Genomic DNA, 21,007 nt, shown 5'->3' on the forward strand with positions numbered 1-21,007 from the left:
CTGAATGTAAAAGACTGAAGGATTCCTGCAAGTATGTGAAGTTACTATCATTTAATTTCTTTCCAATAAAGACAAAGTTTGTCTTATTGTGGCCTCACAGCCAGTACAAAGTATTAGAGTTTAGGACTCTTTACTTGATAATTTAAAATAAAATTTGGAGAACTGTTGAAATGTTTTGTGTGGTTAGACGTGATTATTCTTTTGAAGTTTAACAGCTGATAATAATTATATATTTTCTTTAAAATATTAAGAATAACAAATCTGTTCAAAGAGAATAAGATGTTGTAAATTTATAATCAGTCCTAAACTTAGGAATGAGTTTATTCTGTCAGTAATTCAAGTTACTTTTTTCTTCGTAGTTAAATAAATTTATGGGCTTTTTTATGAAGGCTGTTTTTCTCCCTGCCTTTTCAAAAGGCACTGGTTCTGTAAATGTGAGCATAGTATTTAAAACAGTGAAGTATGCCTACAGTCATTACCATTTACATATGTTGATTGCTTACAATAATTGCCTAATAACTCTTTCCGCATAATCAGTTATTTAATGGCTTCAAACCTGTAAGGGGGTGGGTGGGGGCACGACTGGGGATTTTTGCTGAAATTGCTTGGGTTGAAAAGCCAAGGTATAATTGATGCATTATTCATCTCTCAATTTTATGGCTAATTGAATGTTAGAGGGGTCACACGGGTGACAGGGCACTGAATGCCTTCTTAAGAAGGACAGATAGGAAGCAGGGTATGAAAGTTGGTCTGTGGAATGACATTGTCTCTGTAGAGTCCTGGAGCTAATAACCTGAAGAGGAAAGGGCATTAATGAAGGGTGCTTTTCTAATAGGACTGTAGGAAGGTAATTTGTCTGTGAGGCAAGATTAAGAGATACGTGCTGACTCTGTTCTTGACCCTCTCTCTCTAGCTGTCGTTCTGCATTGCTCCATAAAGCCAGGACAACTCTTTTGTTCTCAGGTTTGCCCTTCCTGAGGAAGAGCCGTGCCTGACTTTGCCAGCACATGCTGTTCCAGAGACACAGTGGATCTAGAATATGTGGTGGGGAGGGAGGTCCCTTGGGTGAAGCCAGGATGGTCCAAGGGGGTTCGCGGTCTGCACCCCAGCTATTGGGCCCCACCACACTGGAAAGAATGAGGTTTGGAAAATGCGAGCTCTGTGCACATGTGCGTTTGCACACATATGTTTGCTGGGGTACCAGTGGCTGAGGCAGGCAAAAGGTGTTACAACACTACTGGAACAGAGGGCTCAGCTGCAGCTCTGGGTAGAGTGTTTGGCAGTTTGGTGTGCAGGCTGCTTCAAAAGGGTCTGTGTGGGCGGTGCTTTTACTGGAAGCTTGTCTTCTCCAGCACTGCTGTTCTTACTCTAACTAGACAGAAGCAGGAAACCAACATATGAGGTCTTAAACTGAACCTCTAAGAAGGCAGTATTTAACTTCACAAATATGTCCATCTATAACCCACATTTTTTTTTTATCAGTTTTTGATCTGCTGGTCATCTTATTTCCAAGGCCTAGTATAATTGTTGCAGGTGTATAAGGATCTTTATGCTCCTGTCTGTTAAGGCATATACTGAAAGTTGTTTTGCTATTAGTACTAAAAAAACTGTTCCAAAAAAACTGTTCCCTGTGTTTTTACTATCCAAAACATAAACATAAATTTTCCTCTAGTTTCCCCGCACATTAAGATTTTTGTTGGGTTTTTTGCGTTGAGAAAGAGAACAGCTTATGAACATTTTGGCACATCAGAATTCTTAATAGTCTTGTTAAAACAGGCCATTGTAAATTTCCACTTTCACATTGCTTCAAGATAGCCGATTTTTGTGACTTCTGTGTAGAAATAATATAAAAGTTGTGTCCCAAGCAGAAAGCATTCAGAAATAAGTAATTTCATACTGATATTTCCAGACAAGTATGAGACCTTCATACATGTTTCTAAAATTTAGGTAAACTTAAAGCAAAAATTATGCTTTTATGCAGATAATTTTAACTTCAGGCAAATTTTGAAACTTGGATGCAAATTCTTTGCTTTGTAGGTGAACTTTAGGAATTATATGCTTCAAATTTTTCTAAAATTCCTTAAATGTTTAAACTTATGGTTTTTTCTATCACAACAGTTTATGTAGCATTTCTCTGTATTTAGTTTAAGATATTTGAGAAATGCAAATTGGCTGCTGTTACATAGGAACTTTTGAATGAGCATGCTCGATCTCTTTGTATAGGTTTTAGACATTCAAAAATTACTTTACAACTCAAAATGCAGCCCACAGTGCACCTTTGCCTAAGTATCTAGAAAGACAGGCTCAGTGGTGCACATTTCTAGTGATACTCCACAGTTTTGCCAGCATTTAAATTACAAATGCAAAGTACTTATTATCTGGCTTTTTATTAGTTAAAGAACAACTAGAAAGCCTAAAGGCATTCTTTTCTCTTTAAGTACTACAGAAGTCAGTGAATACTAATTTCTTTTTAAAAGGAAAAATGTGCTTGTGAAATTGTTGGACTTTGGGGAAGGAAGATGACATCTATTTTAGGTGCCTCTCCTCCTCACTGAAGTAGTGTGTCTTGCTTGAGGAGGTTATACAAGGCCCACTGTGTGGGAAGTTATCCTTAAGGTATAAGGATATGCCTGTGATGTCTGTGAAATGTTTACAACTGCAACCACACCAGTGCAGTTTCATACTTGGATGTGCAACAACAGTGTGAGTCTTGGCAAACACTTATGCAAGTCAGTCACTGCAGCCTTAGCTACACTAGAAGGTGTCTGTGTGCTAATGTAAACTAGTCATTGAGTTCATAAGGGACCAGTTACTATTCACTAGATCCCTGTATAGGAACTTACAGTGAGGACTGCAGCTCCCTTTATATAGCCTGAGCTAAGAATAGAGAGGGGTTTTGTGTTACCTCACTTGACGAACCAGTTTTAATGCCTCAGGGTAGAACTTGAAGTTTTCTGCATAGTAAATGAGCAAGGGAAGAAAGAGATCAAGTTTTCACCTCTGGAGAATATAGAAGGTATGCTACATTTTTTTCTGAATAATATAGGAAATGTGGGCTGTTGGCACTGGACAGTGACAATAATTCTTCAAGTACCCCAATGTGAATATGGTATGGAATATCTTACTGTTCTGTAAAATCACACATTGGCTTATTCAGAACTGCATTCTCTGTAAGTGCTTTCATGGATGGACCTTGGTAAGGGTAGCTCTTGTGGAAGGCTTGGTAAATTCTGTTCTACCTTCTTAGGTCTGTATCCTCACTTTAAGTCTCCACCTTTTTTATTTACTTAAATGATTTATCTGAGGCCATATCAAAAGTCTGTGGAATAGCTGCTGGGGAGAGGTGTGGGGGGGAATTCTAATACTGTTGTGTTCTAGTACTGTTGTACATTGTATTGTTTGCTTCCATAGTTGATTTTAATAAAAAAGAAAAAAAATATGTAACTTTCAGTCGGACCTTCCGTCTCTAATAGAATTTCGCAGAAGTTGAGTCAGTGGCCATGAGTCAAAAGGAAAATGTTTGTACAAACAGCATTACTGTAGGCATGGCACAGTTTGAGAATAGGTAGTTAAATGTTGGAAGGCAAAAAATCTTGAGTCCCTCAGAAGTTAACTGTTAGAGACAAGTCTAAGCTTAGCTTTGTCTCCTGGCATCTCAGATATGACCTAATTGAAGTGGAGTGTTGTTTAATATGATAAAATGTGTTGTTAATATATCAGTGTTTATACATTGAAATAACTTTATTCAAACTAGATGTTACATAAGCTAGGAAAGTGTGCATGCCTCTAAGACTAACAATTTCTCCAGTTTGAAAAATTAAGTTCAGTATTCTTAGGAAATTGGTTAGCTTTTCACAGTATATTTATCCTGAATAACAACTCCAGCTGCTTTAGGTAAGTAAATACATACACACATACCCCTAATTATATATACACTTAGAACAGATGTGAGAAATAATCCATATAACATTCACAGGTGTATTACATAGGTCAAAATTATGGCAAAAAAATGTGATCTACATGTAGACTGCAATGGAGAAATAAAATGGAAGGAAAATGCAATGAGGAAGGATAAAGTTAAAATAATAACATGTATATGAAATAACCACCATTTTGTATGCACTGTGGAAAACATGGTCAGTGAGAGAGAGGGAGGAAGAATAAAAGAACAGTAAGTTTCAACTTGAGTTGGAAAGAGTTTTGATGAAGGCATCAAGGCAATGCATAGGACAGACTGCAAGAGGAGTAAATAAGGAGCATGTTGGTGAGACAGGTGGCCATAGCTCAGGTGTAAAAATTCAATATTAACAAAGAAAGGCTTTCACATTATATACTTACCTGCTTACAAATGATGATATTTCACACACTAAATCTTAAGGTCTGCAGTGATTGAAAGTCAAGAATGATCAAAGCATTGAAATCTTGGCATTCAGAAAATAGATGTCTGAAATCATGTACTGGTCTAAGCTGTATTAAAACACTGTTGGTTTTTTAAAGCCTCTATACTAAAAGCTGAAGTATGAAAGACAAGATCAAAAAAACCCTTATATTTTTATACATACATGGAGAGAGACAGGTTTTCCTAAGTCTGCGTATAAAAGTTGGAGACGCTAGAACTCTTAACCTTGGATCAGAATACAGCTATTCCCTGTTTATACGGTAGTGGTTTTGATGGTGTTGCTGGTGCTGCTTTTTTTTTTTCTTTTTTTATGGTCTTCCACCTATGTCTTGAGGTGCCGGGGAAACCTTTCTCTTCAATTTTTTTGTCTTGGAACACACTGGGGCATTTGGAAGGTCAGGTAGACATTGAGGTAATGGTTTTCTTTGTAAGAAATATTTTCTTGTCTAGGATTATGAGATCTTGAAGGGTGAAAAGGAAGGAGCAAAGGTGTTACTGCTGAATAATGTACGCCTCAATAGTTACTTTCAGAACTTCAGGACATTTTCCCTTCTGAAGCAGCTGCATTGAAACTGATACTTAACCAGCCAATATTAACAGCTAGGTGCAGCAAGTGCTGAGTAGTACTAGTGGGTCTAGCACTTCAGTTCTCAAGTACTTGTTCTACACAGAATCTGTGCATGCATCAACATCAAAAAAGGCAACTTTAAGTTAATACAACAATTTCTGATGAAAATCTTGCTTCCCAGTACTAATCTTTATAGTACTGTATCACTAAAATTAGGTTAAAAGCCTGCATGTTACATGTAATCAAAATGTTTGAAATGTTTCATAGTTGATATTTTTCATTAATAACTCATTTTCTTAAATGAAGTGAAGGTTTGGGGGTTTCTTTCTAAAATGTGATCAAATGTGGTGTTCTTGGTGCTGCATGCTGCTGCTTCTGTCCCAATTACCTGCAGCTTTCATGTGATTTCTTTACCATTTGCATGTTTCTGTCAAAGTTTGTGACCTTATTAATTGGCCAGTTAAATTTTCTTGTGTGTGTATATATAGTACTGAGCACATTGACTTGTGTAGGTGATACAGTTGTGATTCTTCAAAATACATACTTGGCATGTATAATTGCAGGAGAAAGGGGAGGATTTGGAAGATAGTTTTTAGAGAACCATATGCCTTATTGAGCTGAGGAGAGATATATTCAGCATTGAGCTGATCTATAATCGTGGTTTTGTTATCAGTTTAATTAACCAAGGAATATTTTTCCTAGAGATTTAAATAGACTAAATATCAGATACCTTACTCATCTGGAATCTTGTTAAAAATAAAACAGTTTAGATTTTTAAATGTTTTGTATCCTATTGGTGTAGTATTGATAGTATTACTAAATAAATGCCTGGATCATTTGTATTTCGTGCTTCTTCCGTCTGTCAGTGGCAACCATACCTCAGTACTATACATCAGACTCAATCACCTGTATGAGATCCAGTTCTGTTTCACTTGCAGCCTTGCTTTGCATCTAAATTGCTCTTTTTCAGTGACAATTGAGATTGTTCAGAACTGAACAAGATTGTGTCCACTGTAACACTAGAATGTAAAGCTGAAAACTGTGCATAAATAGGGTTTACCTTTCACTTGCATAGGACCCACAAATTAAATTGTGTGTTAAATATATTTGCATTTGTCAAGATGAGAATCCTGCATTTAAAAAAATCTGATGTGTCCTCTCTGACACAGAAATCTTGTGTTTCAGTGCCTGACTAATCTCTGCCTTGCTGATGCTTTTGAACGAGCTTTGTATGTGAAAGCTCTACTAATCCTTGTACTTACTGTTTGAATGTTTGCTACAGGAAGCGAGCAGCTGCAAAGCATCTAATAGAGCGCTACTACCACCAGTTAACTGAGGGCTGTGGAAATGAAGCCTGCACGAATGAATTTTGTGCTTCCTGTCCAACTTTTCTCCGTATGGATAACAATGCAGCAGCCATTAAGGCCCTCGAGCTTTATAAGATTAATGCAAAACTCTGTGATCCTCATCCCTCCAAGAAAGGAACGAGCTCAGCTTACCTGGAAAACAATTCCAAAGGTGCCCATAACAATTCCTGCACTGACAGAAAAATGAACAAGAAGGAAATGCAAGGCCCAAGAGATGACTTTAAAGGTAAGATGTTATTTTAGAATTTTCCTAAAATAAAACACATTTAATATGCATGACTATAAGCCTATAGAATTCACTGTGGTGGTGTTCTGCTGACTTCTTAAGTAAAATACAATATTGGGAAATCAAATATTTTACTATGGATTCTGAAAAATGGCTGGATTAATACTGAACACTTAATTCCAAATCTGGATCTTTACCACATCTCTGTTAAAATCCATGTGCATTTGTTGCTTTCTGGGATTACTGGTTTTGCAAATATTTGCAAAAGAGGTTTTTTTAAGTGCTGTTGTATGACTGCTTTAGTTTTGCTAGTTTTGTAACTCTTCTTTAGTTAATGAGTTATAAAAGTTATACTTTAACTAGCTCCAGATTCTATGTTAAGAAAATTAACACATGAACAAGAAAATGATACAGTGGATGATAGGCAATACATCTACCAAGCTAAAAAAAGTAAGCAAAGTGATTTCTAAGCCAGTGTAAGAGAATGAAATGCCATTCTATGTCTTTTCTAACTTCTGTTTAGCTTTTCAAACTCTCTAGAATAGTAAATACATACTACAAGAATAATTTAGTTCTTGCCAAAACCTGTGGTGCAAACAGAAATCACAAGCTAAATGAAATTAAAGCCATTAACCTTTGAGCAGGCTTTTAAGTATTGTTGCAATAAGTGGTATAAATACAGAAGTTCAGATTCATTCATTTTAGCTGAAGAAGGTGAAACTGTTTACAGCAAAGAATTAAAAAGACCTACAGAATCAGCAATAAAGATAGCACTGTGTTACAAGGGACCTAAGATGCTCCAGTCAATACCTACATCAGTTTGTTCTTTATCTGATGCAAGGATAAATTTGTCCCCAAATTATTTATGATCTGAGTAAGTAGAGAGGCAAACAGTAGGGAGGGGAAAGGGGAGCCAGTGTAGTGTTAGATGGGCAAGAGGCACATTATGTCTGTTTTGTGATTTGTCTTTTGGTTTTGTGTATTTTTAATGGAGGTGTGCACGTACAGAATTTTCCTCCCTCTCTCTGACCCTACTGCCCTCTCTCCCCAAGACAGATATCTAAGAGTCTTCTCAACCTATCTCCAGAGACAGTCTGTTGCCTAAAGCAATGACTCAGACTTCATCTGTTGCAGCATCACAAGTATTGACCTGTCTTTGTAGCTGTATGGACAGAGAGCATTAATGTGTTCTTAAAGCCCATCTGAGACTCTTAGTTACCTTTGGAATTGGATGATGTCTAAGAAATCCAGCACTCTGAAATTTTTTAAGGTCTATCTGCAGCAACAGGTACTGGGAAAACTGCAATTAAGTTTGAGAAAGCCAAGGAAAAGGATGTGCAGCTTGCTTTTATGCTTGACATAGGATTGAAAGTTCTAAGTAAATTGAAAGAAATGCCCTTCAGAAAGAATTATTTACATTACTTTTCTGTAGTGCTGAGCCCTAAGACTATTACCTTTGGGGAAAAAATGTATCTGGAGGCCATTGTCAGCATCTTAGTAATAACTTAGATGGCAGTCCAGAAAGAGGAAGGAAATAGAGAAATTACAAATATATAAAAAGCATGGGTTACAAATGTAGTCATATATAGAGAGCACCATTTCAAAATCAGTGTTATAATTACCTGGGAAGCTATTTTCAAGTTTGGTCACCAAAGTATTAAATTGGGAACAGAGAAGGTCAGCAGACAGGCAGTGAGCACACAATCATAACAATGCTTCCATGAGAGATAATGGAAAGATAATTAATAAATTTGCTAATTAGGGAGTGTGTTGTTGGCAATATATAGATCACATGCAGTCTTTTTCACAGTCAAGGATCACTGCTAAAGCTGACTTCATGTACAGATTTGTCATGGAGTATTACTGAGAAGAAGGTCTGAGAGGAGATACTTTGTGGAATCGTTTAGTTGCAATACAAAGGGTAAGGGGAGAAGGCATGTGAAAGCTCACATTCAGACACAAGTCTGCTAAAATTGACTTGAGTTAGAAGAAAGTTTCACTTACAATTGTTTTTCTCCAGCTGTTCTTACTGCTGTAAGGTAAAAATGGGGCAGACCCTTATGGCAGCTCAGAGTTTGGTCACAGGATATGACTTAAAACTGTTGTGAAACTGCTGAGGGTAATGCTAAATATTTTAAGTGGAAATAGCACCTGGTTAGTTCCTTAAATATTAAAACCTTTAAAAGAATGACTGGGGAATTCCTGTTGTAAGTATGGAAATCTGAAACGTATAATATTGTTAAATTGTCAACTTTTGCTCATAAACTTTATGCTATGAATAACCTCTGCAATCCAGAGTCACTGAACTTGAGGCTATGGTCCTCATTTTGAGGAGCCATGGCATGGAACAGCATCTGTATCAGCAGTTAAATTTCTTTTAGGCAAGTTTGCTTCTTGAGCATGCACTGCAGCAGATAAAAATAGATGTTGCACTAAGCTTGAACCTTTCATAATATTTTCAGTGCTATTGTTTTTTTACCAGGACAGATTTTAGTTTTGAAGCTTCTTCACTGTCTTCAGATTGGTTGAAAGTCAATCTCAGTTGCATGATATAAACTTAATCTTTGCTGTGTTATATGTGCTCTAAGAATGGCTTGGGGCTCTGAAAATCAATAGGTTGTCTGTCTTTGCATCATTCAGTTTGTATTTTTAATTTAACGACTGCTTGGAATCAATGTTAGTGTAGGCAATCACATTTCAAAATACTTTAACATATATCTGTCTTTATTAAAATGATACACTTCCTTCTTTATGCAGAGGTAGTTCTAGCATGGTTGGTGAATACAGTGCTGTGATGTGTGTTTTTTAGATCTCTAGAGATGCTATTAAACAGATTCAGTTTTAGTTCTAAATTATGTGTCAGTTCAGAAGAATCTGCTTAAACTAGAACATCTTTTCAGGGTCTGATCATGTGGTAATCCTACTCTAAATCATCACCTGATGTGAAAGCATCTGTGGGTTCTGTTTGAGAAGTAGCATAGAAAGCTATAAATAATGTTTTCTCCTTCTCTTTTCTAAAGAGAAAGAAAGATTTCAAATAACAAATGGACCACCAAATTACTTATATCAGAGGTTTGGAGGGGAGGGGGGAACAGACAGGTATTTGGAGCCCATGCAGATGATGTGTGTAAACCAGCGTGTTAATCTGAATAGAAGTTGTTTATCTCAGGCCTAATGTACAAAGAAATAACCCATATGCCCATCCGTGTGTGCAGTTTAGAAGGCAGTATAAATTTCTGAGCATGTATTGTGGTTTTTCTGGATTTTCAGGCATCAGTTTCGTATAAAAACAGTTGCAGAAAGCATTAAAAATAGAAATAAGAAATCTTATATTCCCATTAATGTACAACAAAACAAATTAATGAATCTTTTCTTCAAGATCTGTTTTTAAGGGAGAAAGAGTGTGCACATATGTGCATGTGCTGTGGTTGAAAATGACATTGATTCAATTTAGTTTGTGTATAGTTTAAAGACTTACTGTGCAGATTTAACAGAAGAATGTATTGTCACCCAATCTCACTCATTATGTCTTTTAAAGTTTAAACATCTTACTGATTGGTTTAGTTTGTTTAGATGATACAGTACTGTTGACTACCAAATGTAGTTAATTGGCTGCAAAACAGTTTTACCATTGAGCTTGTTCTCTGATCCACATTCATGAATAAAATATTTTACAAAATCATAGTAATAAAATCATGATTCTTCATGCTAATGAAATACAAAGTGTCTGTCTTGAATTTACCCAACACTGACACTGTTTTTTCCAGTGTTAATGATGTGATACACAGATTTCTTGAGTAGAGCAAATCAGAAATATTTTTTCTTTTTAATTTTTATCTTACTAATTAACACTTTATCTTTTTATAGATGTGACTTTTCTAACAGAAGATAAGATATATGAAATTCTTGAACTATGTCGAGAGAAGGAGGATTATTCCCCTTTAATCCGGGTGATTGGGAGAGTATTTTCTAGTGCTGAAGCATTGGTACAGAGTTTCCGAAAAGCCAAGCAGCACACCAAGGAGGAGCTCAAGTCTCTTCAAGGAAAGGATGAAGACAAAGATGAAGATGAAAAGGAAAAGGCTGCCTGTTCGGCTGCTGCTATGGAAGAAGATTCAGGCGCATCGTCATCTTCATCGTCAAGAATAGGTGATAATACACAAGGGGATAATAACCTCCAAAAACTAGGCCCAGATGAAGTGTCTGTAGATATTGAAGCAGTCAGGCGGGTCTATGATAGGTTACTTTCTAATGAAAAAATAGAAACTGCCTTTTTAAATGCACTTGTGTACTTGTCACCTAATGTGGAATGTGACTTGACTTACCATAATGTGTACTCTCGGGATCCTAACTATCTGAATTTGTTTATTATTGTTATGGAGAATGGCAATCTTCATAGCCCAGAATATCTGGAAATGGCTCTACCATTGTTTTGCAAAGCAATGAGCAAGCTACCCCTTGCAGCTCAAGCAAAACTGATCAGATTGTGGTCTAAGTACAGAGCAGACCAAATTCGGAGAATGATGGAAACATTTCAGCAGCTTATTACTTACAAAGTCATAAGCAATGAGTTCAATAGTCGTAACCTAGTGAATGATGATGATGCTGTTGTTGCTGCTTCAAAGTGCTTGAAAATGGTTTACTATGCAAATGTAGTAGGAGGGGATGTGGATACAGATCATAATGAAGAGGAAGATGAAGAACCCATCCCAGAATCAAGTGAACTAACTCTTCAAGAGTTGTTGGGTGAGGAAAGAAGAAATAAAAAAGGTCCTCGAGTGGACCCACTGGAAACTGAACTTGGTGTTAAAACTATAGATTGCAGAAAACCACTTATCCCTTTTGAAGAATTTATTAATGAACCACTGAATGATGTTCTAGAAATGGATAAAGACTACACTTTCTTCAAAGTAGAAACAGAAAATAAATTCTCTTTTATGACCTGTCCCTTCATATTGAATGCTGTTACCAAGAACCTGGGATTGTATTATGACAATAGAATCCGGATGTACAGTGAAAGACGCATAACTGTGCTCTACAGCTTAGTTCAAGGACAGCAGCTCAACCCATATTTGCGACTTAAAGTGAGACGTGATCACATCATAGATGATGCGCTGGTCCGGGTAAGTCATGCAGCAACATGGAACTTAGGTTTGTTGGTTCTGACTAGTGCAAACTATGTGGGTGTTAACTAACTGAAAAGGACTGTGTGTGAGTGCAGTGTTTTATGTACTAGATTTCCTCTAGAAGAAACTCAAATAGCTTTACTATATTAAGTTTGAATTCTGAGCATGCTGCTGAAGATTTGTATGTTCAGCAGAACCACTTCTGCTAGAGTGGCTGCAGACTTAAATGTTTTAAAGTGTCAAATAGTTCTTATTCCCCATTAACAGATTCTGCACTGCTACAGCTCTTAATGGTGAGAGTGACCAACTTCTGTTTCTTTTTCTTTGTCCTCTGGACTGTCTTGGATCATCTTCTAATAGTAGGGTTTTTCAGATGGAAGTTGGAATTTAAACCTTTCAGTTGTGTACTCTTCTTGTGGACTTCTGAACTTCTAGATATGAAGTGGTGGAGTGCCTGCATAATAAGTAGAACTTCTCACTTCTCTAAGCGTTGTTGCAATTTGGTGCAAATACTGATATGACTGAGAAAGGAGAAGACAGACCTGTTAGTACCCAAGAACTGTGAGAGCAACCTGTTTCTGAATATGCTGGCTTCTCAAAGTAAAATTTAAAGCCATTTGTTCACACAGTTTTGGAAGATGGGAATTATACAGGATACAAACTATAAAGAGTGTTTCACAGTAAACTTTTTTCCGTAAATATGTCCTTTAATTTTAGGACTCTTCCTCCCTTTATTTTTTGCTTAAAGCTGTTATTCTTCAGAAGCTCGTTTTTCTGTGTTCTGTTACTAAAACACAATAAAGTCTACAAAATTTTTAATTTAACCGTGGCTTTTTAAAGCTTGTTGATGAAGAGCCAGACAAGTATTTGGAGAGACTCTGGAGAAAAGTACCTGGGTTTGCCTCTCAACCCAGCTGTTACTTCTAGTTAAATTTGATGACACTAACTGCTACCGAAGGTCAATTGTGAGAGCCCTAAATGAACTCCCACCTTGATTTTTCTGTGTACCTATGGATTTCCAGGTGGGTTAGCTGCTTCAGGGGAATTGCTGATATTATGATTTCTCAGGGGAAACCTTTGTCTCCAGTACCAATAGGAAAAATAAAATTGCAATGCAGAAATGGCTTCTGTCTGTAAACCCAATTTTATATTAGGAAAATGAGAAATACACTGTTTTAAATTAAAGCCTACTGTGTACCAGTTTTCTAATTTAAGAATACTCTTTGTAATTTCACTACCTATCAGATTTGGGGTTGTATCCAGTTATGTTTTCTCACGTTAATGTAATGGAGTTTATTTACTTGACTGTTCAGCTTTGGGATACATAAATGCTGGGAAAAAGGGAGGGACAGTACTATTTCTTTAGGAGAGGATGGGCTAAAAGAGAATAAGACCTTGGTTTAGGGAGATGTTCATTTTAATGTCAGTTCCAGCAAAGAGGAAGCAGACCTCCTTCCTCATGCTGATAATGACAAGGGAAATCTGTAAATATGAGAAAAGGCCTTCTTCCACATATTGCTTGTTGTGGAAGGAAGTTGAAATCTTTGAGGACAAAAAAATGTTTGGTAGTGCTTAGAAAGCTCATGGGCAACATCAAGTTGGTGCAGCTGCTATATTGCAACAGGGCCACAGCAGTCACCACCATGCACGCTCTTGGTCAGTTGGAAATTTTGATAATTTAAATCAGATTAAGCTCAAACATACTAATTTAAATTGTGATGGGCTTGCAGCAGCCCTTGCACAGCCTAGCAGTCTACGAGTACATGCCTGGGCAGTTGCCATGGATCCTCTTATGGCTGTTATTTTAAGCTGTCAGAACATGCTAAATTATGGTTATCTGACTCTGTCAAAGCCCCAAGGAGAGTAAGAATTTTAAACTGTTTATTCTGGGACAGAATATAAAGGGAGAAGATAAAATTGTTCAAAATTCAGGTAGTCTGAGCTGAACTGCAGTGTTAGTCAACAAGATCAAGTACAGTCCAGGCATTTCTCAAAAGTGGAAAATAGATTATATTCAGTAAAATGGAGATGAATGAAGACTCGCCATCCTAGCTGGAGGAAGGGAGTATGTGCCATTTCAAACAGATGCAACAACGTAGCTGTTGAGATCATGTGGACTTAGAGAAAATTGTGTTGATATATGTAGTGGGTACAGAAGTCACCTTTTAACTATTGGTATGTTTTGACTGATAATATGAAGTATCAGTGCTCAAGGAAGAGATATTAAATATTCCTGAGGAAGTGTTAGGAGGTCAGAAAGGAGCAAATGGAACAATACAATGTCTCTGTTTACTATGGTGTGCTTATGTTTCTTTCATTTGTTTCTTCTCATTTTAGTATCAAAAAGGATGCAATAGAAATACATTCAGAGTTCAGAGTCTCTTCAGAGAGATTGTAAAGCCCTCTTAATGGTAAAAACAGTGATGGAGAGGACATAAAAGATGGCATGGAGAAGTTGAATGGGAAATACTGTTTTTTCAACTGGTAGCACCCAGTCATATTATCAGGAAGCAGGCTTAACATAAGCAAAATGACATATTTTTTCCTCATTTTTAAGGTACACTGTGTACCTTAAAATTATGGATGTCTTTGCCCAGAACTTGTAGCTCTTCATGAAAGAAAGATCCATCAAAAGGTGATAGGCATTAACAGGCATTTTGATGTGACCCACACACAAACCTCGAAGTCTGAAAGCTGCAAGTCTACTGGTAGCTGGAAAAGTATTGCAGGGAAAATACTGTTCCACACTGTCGTCTTGCAGTTTCTTCAGCGAGTGCCTAATCTGTTTAAGAATTGTATGCTGTTGTTACAGGTACTTCTGTAACAGGTTGAGAAGTGATTTTAGTAATTTTCACAATTTGTTTCCACTTCCTAATTGGTGTAAAATAGGTCTGGAGGATCTTCAGTCTTATGTCCTAATCCTTAAATAACTTGCTTTATCTTTGATTATAGTCAAAGATGAAGTACTCTGTGCTTCTGTAGCAGCACTGACAGCATCAAACCTAAGTGAAAGCTGCATTGTATGAGTTTACATCAGTGATGGTTGCAGTTTTGGGTGCAGTATTGAACTTTGGAAAGGTCTCCCTGAAAACTATCAGAAAGATCTTGCCAAGATAGTCTTCACTACTAAAAGCATATTCTTAGATCTGTTCAGTGGCAAAATGTTTCCAAACATGCTTAAATGACAGGTAAGTAATTATTATTACTGTTATTTTTACCCTTGAATTGCATTTTTTACTTCTGGAGTTTGAATACTTACAGGCTTGTTTGAGTTGTAAGTAATTACATACTTGTTTCACTAGACCTGTGTCTTTACAGAATAATCAGTGCAGACTTTTTTGACTACATATGGAATAACTCTAACTTCCTGTTAAAAGCATTTTCAGAAATATTGATTAAAATGAGGTTGAGATGATCTTATTCATATTTTCCTTACTGAAGTTGGATATTTTTCAAGCAAATATATTGATCAGCCTTCATAACTTCTTGCAAATGGACTAAGTACCGCTCTTTCTTTGCTAATTAGTCGAGCTAATGAAGTTATCACCAAGCTGTTTTTTCTCTTACCAATACTTAATATTTAAACTTTTAGAATTCAGTATGTACATCTTCTCACTTTTTGGACTTCATTAAAACAAATATGAGCACTGGTAAGTGATTTTTTATTATTATTATTACTGTAGGTTTTTTCTTTTATTGAGAATTTGAAGCAATACCTTTTAAATACCTTTGAAGCAATAATTTGTTTAAAGTTGCTTGAACACATACATCTAAGCAAAAATTTTATTTACGGATTCATTGTTCAGTTTCTTCACATGTATGAAACTTGAATCAAAGCTATTTTTCTCTTTTTTTAATTGAAATGGATTTTAATGAAACATGCTTTCTTTGTATTATATACTTATTGTGTGCTTGTTTGTATGTATGTTAGTCTGAAAAGTCACCGGGGGGGAGGAATATTAGAATTAGTAAAGTGCTAGTCCCCATTTTTATTAAGGAACCCTTCCATTTGGGAGTTGGTAGTTCAGTTTGCAGTTCTTGAAAGCGGTTAACATGCTTTTTTGGGTCTAACAAGTTTAAGAGGTTAGCTGTACTCCTGCTGACTCATGTTATGTGGATGTGATAGTAATGAAAAGAAGTTTATCCTTAAATCCCCTCTTCTGCCTTTTTATCCCCCCAACAGTTATTTTTCATCCCCTTCCAAGTTTACTCTGCCTCCTCCCCCCTCCCCCCCGATTTTAGGTGGCTTTATTCTCAGGTAACAGTAATTTAAAGGGTGTGAGTTACGACACATAAGTTCTGCAAGTGAAAATGTGGTGGGTTCCTTCAGCAGAGTCTGGCTGGTACTTGCTCGCAAATTAGAAACTCACTTTGACAAATTTCACATTGAATGTAGATGGCTTGCAGGCAGCAAGCCTCACTTGCTTGTAAATGACTGCTGGATATATTGATGAGCAAAAACTCTTATGTGACAACTGAAGCCAGTAGGCAGATTCTCTCATAGTATATTAGCAACAAAGTACTTCAGGAGCTTTGAGGTTCTTTTAGACTAAATCAGTGTTTATGTGTGTTCAGTTGAAAATCTCGGCAATAGTATGCCTTGGTTGCATGCAGAACACGTGTGCCTGTTCGTGTATGCAAGCTCCACTGGCAAGTGTATGCATGAGTCATAAGTACAGCTTGAGAGGATGCTTCTTAGTCACTTCAAGTATTACTTCACATGCCACTTTGCGGAAAAAACATAGTGACCGACTTATGTCATGATGTGTCACTGGTGCTTTCAAACTTGAATTAGTTGTGTTCATGTCATTTTTGCCTTCTAGTGTGGAAAGTATTCCTGCCACTGCCTGAAAGAGAACTTCTATGTTACATTGCTAGAACTTGAGGGGGATTTTGATAATTTTTAAATGAATAGAGATTAGTTCAGTTACTATCAATTTCAAGAAGTTGGCCAAACTCTGGTGTTATGTTAAGCTTTTAAATGTTGTCATATTTCTGTCATCCAATGGAAGATTCCTGTCTTTCAGGAAAGCACAACGTTGTTCTGTAAGCAAAGTAAATCATACAGTCTCTTATGCTGTACCACAATATCATGTTTCAGCCAACAAAATGCAGGTATTCTTTATAACGTCGTGTCTCAGCTTTCAGCTTCTCAATTCATACTTAGTTTTTGATGCTGCTGCTTCAGACATGCTACACACATGCTATTTGGGAAGTCCTTGAAAAATGTAATGATAACTTCATCTGCTTGGCCAGTCAAAGCATTGTGATAGAAAACATATTAGCTTCTAAAACTTCGGGAATTTACACACACATAGATTGGGTTTATCCAGCAGCATCTGTGTTCACATGGCAGGTCTGATTATTTATAAAAACAAACAACTTTAAACTGAAGTTCAGACTTCCTTGCTATAGAAACACTGCTGCAGTTCTGCTAAAATGCAGTGCCTCTACCATTGTGACTAATGCTGTGTTTTCCACTGAGTTCCAGTTTTCTTGTGAAGCATCAGTGTTGAGACATGGATGTTCAAAGGAGCAGCTAAATCCGCAACCTTCAGTTGAGCCGCTTAGCCACATTGTCCTGGTTACAGAATCTACTTCAAGGAACATTAGGCTTTGACTCAAAATACGGCCTTTTTGGTAATCCTCTGTATGATTGCCTCACAGACATGCAGCATACCTGTCCTGGTTTCAGCTGCGATAGAGTTTAACTTTCTTCCTAGTAGCCGGTACAGTGCTGTGGTTTGGATTTAGTGTGAGAATAACGTTGATAACACACTGATGTTTTAGTTGTTGCTAAGTAATGCTTATCCTAAACTAAGGATATTTCAGTTTCCCATGCTCTGCCAGCAAGCAGGTGCACAAGAGGCTGGGAGGGAGCATGGCCAGGACAGCTAACCTGAAGTAGCCAAAGGAATATTCCATACCATACCACATCATGCTCAGTAGATAAACTTGGGGGGAGTTGGCCGGAGGGGCAAATTGCTTCTCAGGCATCGGTCAGTGAACGTCGAGCAATTGCATTGTGCATGGCTTATCTTTTTCTGGGGGTTTATTTCTCTTTTTGTTATATTCCTTTTCATCATTATTAATATTATTATTGTTAGTAGTAGTAGTATATTTTATTATTGTTGTTGTTATATTTTAATTTAGTTATTAAATTATTCTTATCACAACCCCCGAGTTTTACTTTTTTTTTCTGATTCTCTTCCCCATCCCACTAGAAGTGGGGACGAGTGAGCGAGCAGCTGTATGGTGCTTAGTTGCTGCCTGGGGTTAAACTACGACAGCACTGTTCCAATCTGCTCAGCCAGCATTGCTCAACTAAGAGTGTTTCCTTCCCCCTTTTTTAATACTGCTCTTTGTTTACATCACTCATTGCAGCATAGTTCTCGGCCAAAAAAATAATTTTGAAATAATTTTTTAAATTGCTTTATATGTATAAATATGAGCACTCTCCTTAGTGTAAGTGTATTTCTGTGGCACAAGAGAGCCTTTACACAATGACAAAGGGTTGCAGTCCCAAAAGAAAGGCAGAGGCAATACTTGCTTTCTCAGAACTCATCAAAATTCATAAAACTTGCAAAATAGTAAATTGCTGGTGGTAAATACTACAAAGCCAACAAAGTCATGACTGGAGAGAAAAAACAAAGCATTGTTAGTGCCAGTTACAAGTGGAGGGGATTCAAATAGGAGAACTTCTGTCTGGCTAGCTTGAATGTATAACCTGTATTTACGGTCTTAAAATAAATGCTACTTCTCTGTATTTAAAAAGTCTCGGTGGTATTTGGAACGTGGCTTAGATGCCATTGTCCTCCTATTCAGGAACAAAAATTTTTTACACTTCTGTAAGATGCATAATTTTAAGATATACATGAAAAGCAAGATGCAAAACTACACTATTATGGAAAGCATGTGATGAGAATACCAATGGGGGGGAACTGCAACATTTTTTTTGCTGCAGAAGTATTGTTGATAAAATAGAGTGAATTTCAAAGAATAAATGTTATTTGGTCTCCTTGGGGCAAAAATAGTTCATTGCAAATGATATGCAATAGAATACCAAATGCTTTAGGTAGTACATAACTAAGTTTTCCAGATAATCTTGTACTTTAATATGTATCTCAGTCAGCTAATCTGACTCGCTGTCATTATTGGGGTCTACGTGGCTTGCCTCCATTTTTTTAACTGAGCTTTATAAGCTACGGAGTTACACTCTCTCTCTTCCTGATACTGTTTTTCAGTACCAGTTAGTGCAAGTCTTCACATGCTGGTTTCACATGAGGAGCTTCAAAGTCTTCAAACCTGTTACGCTAACCACCTTAGCTCTCTCACCCAACTAGCCCTGCTGTGCTGCTTGAAACATGGCTGGCTGGCTAACTCGGCAGTTACCGGGAGAAAACGTATCTTACTGGTGGTGTCACTTTATGGGTTGATGGTGTCATTATTGCTGCCTTTATCCTTTGTTCTGTTCCTGTTTTCCTTTACACTTGTGTAGTAAAATTCTGGGACATAAAGAATGTGTTGGCGTGTGTGGGGGTAAGGTAGGGTAGCGAAATAAAAAGGTTCGGCATGTTAAGGACACCTGCTGGTAGGTACAGTGTCCGCTAGCCTGGATTAGAGGCAAATGTCACCAGTACTATGGTTTGGTAGAGGAATGTACAGGTCCATCTGTGCCTTACTTTACTGCAGTTGAGTTTTCTTTGCCGTGTAGGTACGTTTAATGTAATCGTGCTGCACAGGTTTAACCAATATGTTTACGCTTTTAAGCAGTATGTTTCTTACCAGCTGCAAAATATTCCTGCATAACTTCTGATTTACTGAAAGGATACATATTTGTTGGAAGAAAGTGAAAGACCTGTAACGGCCTTTATATAGACATGCAGCCCTTTCCTATGAAATGTCAGAACTTCTGTTTGACCTTAACTGAATTTTCACTTTCATGGAAGCAATGCAGTAAATCTGTTTAAAGGCACTGAAAAAATAAGAGCAAGAGATTTCTGAGACTTCTTCATTAGGATCAGGAGGAAAGGGGATTGATTTGACTGTAATATTAGTGTCTTTTTATTTCTGGTTTTTTTTTTTTCCCCCAGCTCTTTGTTTGCGAGATGCAGCTGCTAGTCAAAGGCTTGTCTTCTGTCTTCCACTGTAAATTATCACATGAAAGTTCTGAAAACATATCTGTGTAATCCGTTCACAAAACCATTCATTGTCAAACATGTAGATCAGATTGCAGTCTCTTTTCATTGTCAGATGAATTTAATTATCCCAGTAATACATCTTGTTTTCATACTGTTTTCTGTGAATTTTGTGCAACACAATACTAACTTATTTAAAGTAAGTGCTTAAAAGAATAGAAATGGAGAACGCTAACAGACTTAGTTGGCTAACAGAGCAGATCTGTGGTAAGTTTCTTGCTGTGTTAATCCCCAAATTCTAATACATGCTTAGAGTGATTTAGCACTACTATTGGTTTCTGATATTTTACTGTTGTGATTTATACTTGATCTCTTAGGTTTGGAGGGTAGTTTTGATTTCATTATTTGATACTCAGTTGACTCTTCTAGTAAACGGATTTACTAATGAAATACTTCTATCTATTCACTCAATAGCTAGAGATGATTGCCATGGAAAATCCTGCAGACTTGAAGAAGCAATTATATGTTGAATTTGAAGGAGAGCAAGGGGTAGATGAAGGAGGTGTTTCCAAAGAATTTTTTCAACTGGTCGTGGAAGAAATCTTCAATCCAGATATTGGTATGTGTTCTAATAATTTACTAATTTATCAGATTTTTCCCATGAAAGATTGGACCAAATGATTTTTTAAGGTCCCTTCCAATCTGGGCTATTCTATGTTTATGCAGTGCCTTTCTATATCTGCTGCTGCTTCTCTCTGAAGCTCTCCAGATTTCTTGGTGATTATGAGAGTACTTGCCCCATTGAGGCTCACTATGTCATCATCAGTCATCCTCCTAAGGAGAAGTGATGAAAAGGAATAACTGTGTATAGTTAGCGAAAGCTACCATTACGTGTTTAGATATAAATCAGTAGTGTAGGGTTGCAGGGTTCCTTTGTTTGTTCTCTCACCTTTCTCCTCGCTTTGCTTTGTGATTAGCTTCTAGAATTAGTAAACAAACCAAAGAGGAAGAGCTTCTGCAAAAAAACCAGAGTAGGACTATGGTGAGTTTTTGAGTTATTTCCTCCCTCCAGCTTAAAAAATCTGATAGTCTCAGTTCTTTTAATGATTTAATCTAAAAGGGGTGCAGATCCAAAGTGTGGCAGTAATGTCAAATTTGATTGTAGTTAGCTAAGAACTAGGAG

The 21,007-nt window shown here is 37.0% G+C and overlaps 1 protein-coding gene across 7 annotated transcripts in view; it reads left to right on the forward strand.

Annotated features, from left to right (window-relative positions):
* UBE3A (ubiquitin protein ligase E3A) overlaps positions 1 to 21,007 on the forward strand; it is a 53,761-nt gene that overhangs the window by 25,459 nt on the left and 7,295 nt on the right. For all 7 annotated transcript variants that reach the window (XM_069769998.1, XM_069769992.1, XM_069769995.1 and 4 more), the window contains 3 exons: positions 6,250 to 6,560; positions 10,428 to 11,683; positions 20,299 to 20,443. In XM_069769998.1, coding sequence (XP_069626099.1) covers positions 6,365 to 6,560; positions 10,428 to 11,683; positions 20,299 to 20,443 — 1,597 coding nt within the window. In that variant the 5' untranslated portion in view covers positions 6,250 to 6,364. The remainder of the gene's footprint in view (positions 1 to 6,249; positions 6,561 to 10,427; positions 11,684 to 20,298; positions 20,444 to 21,007) is intronic.

Source organism: Haliaeetus albicilla, chromosome 25 (genome assembly GCF_947461875.1).
Source record: "Haliaeetus albicilla chromosome 25, bHalAlb1.1, whole genome shotgun sequence".
Taxonomy (NCBI): Eukaryota; Metazoa; Chordata; class Aves; order Accipitriformes; family Accipitridae; genus Haliaeetus; species Haliaeetus albicilla.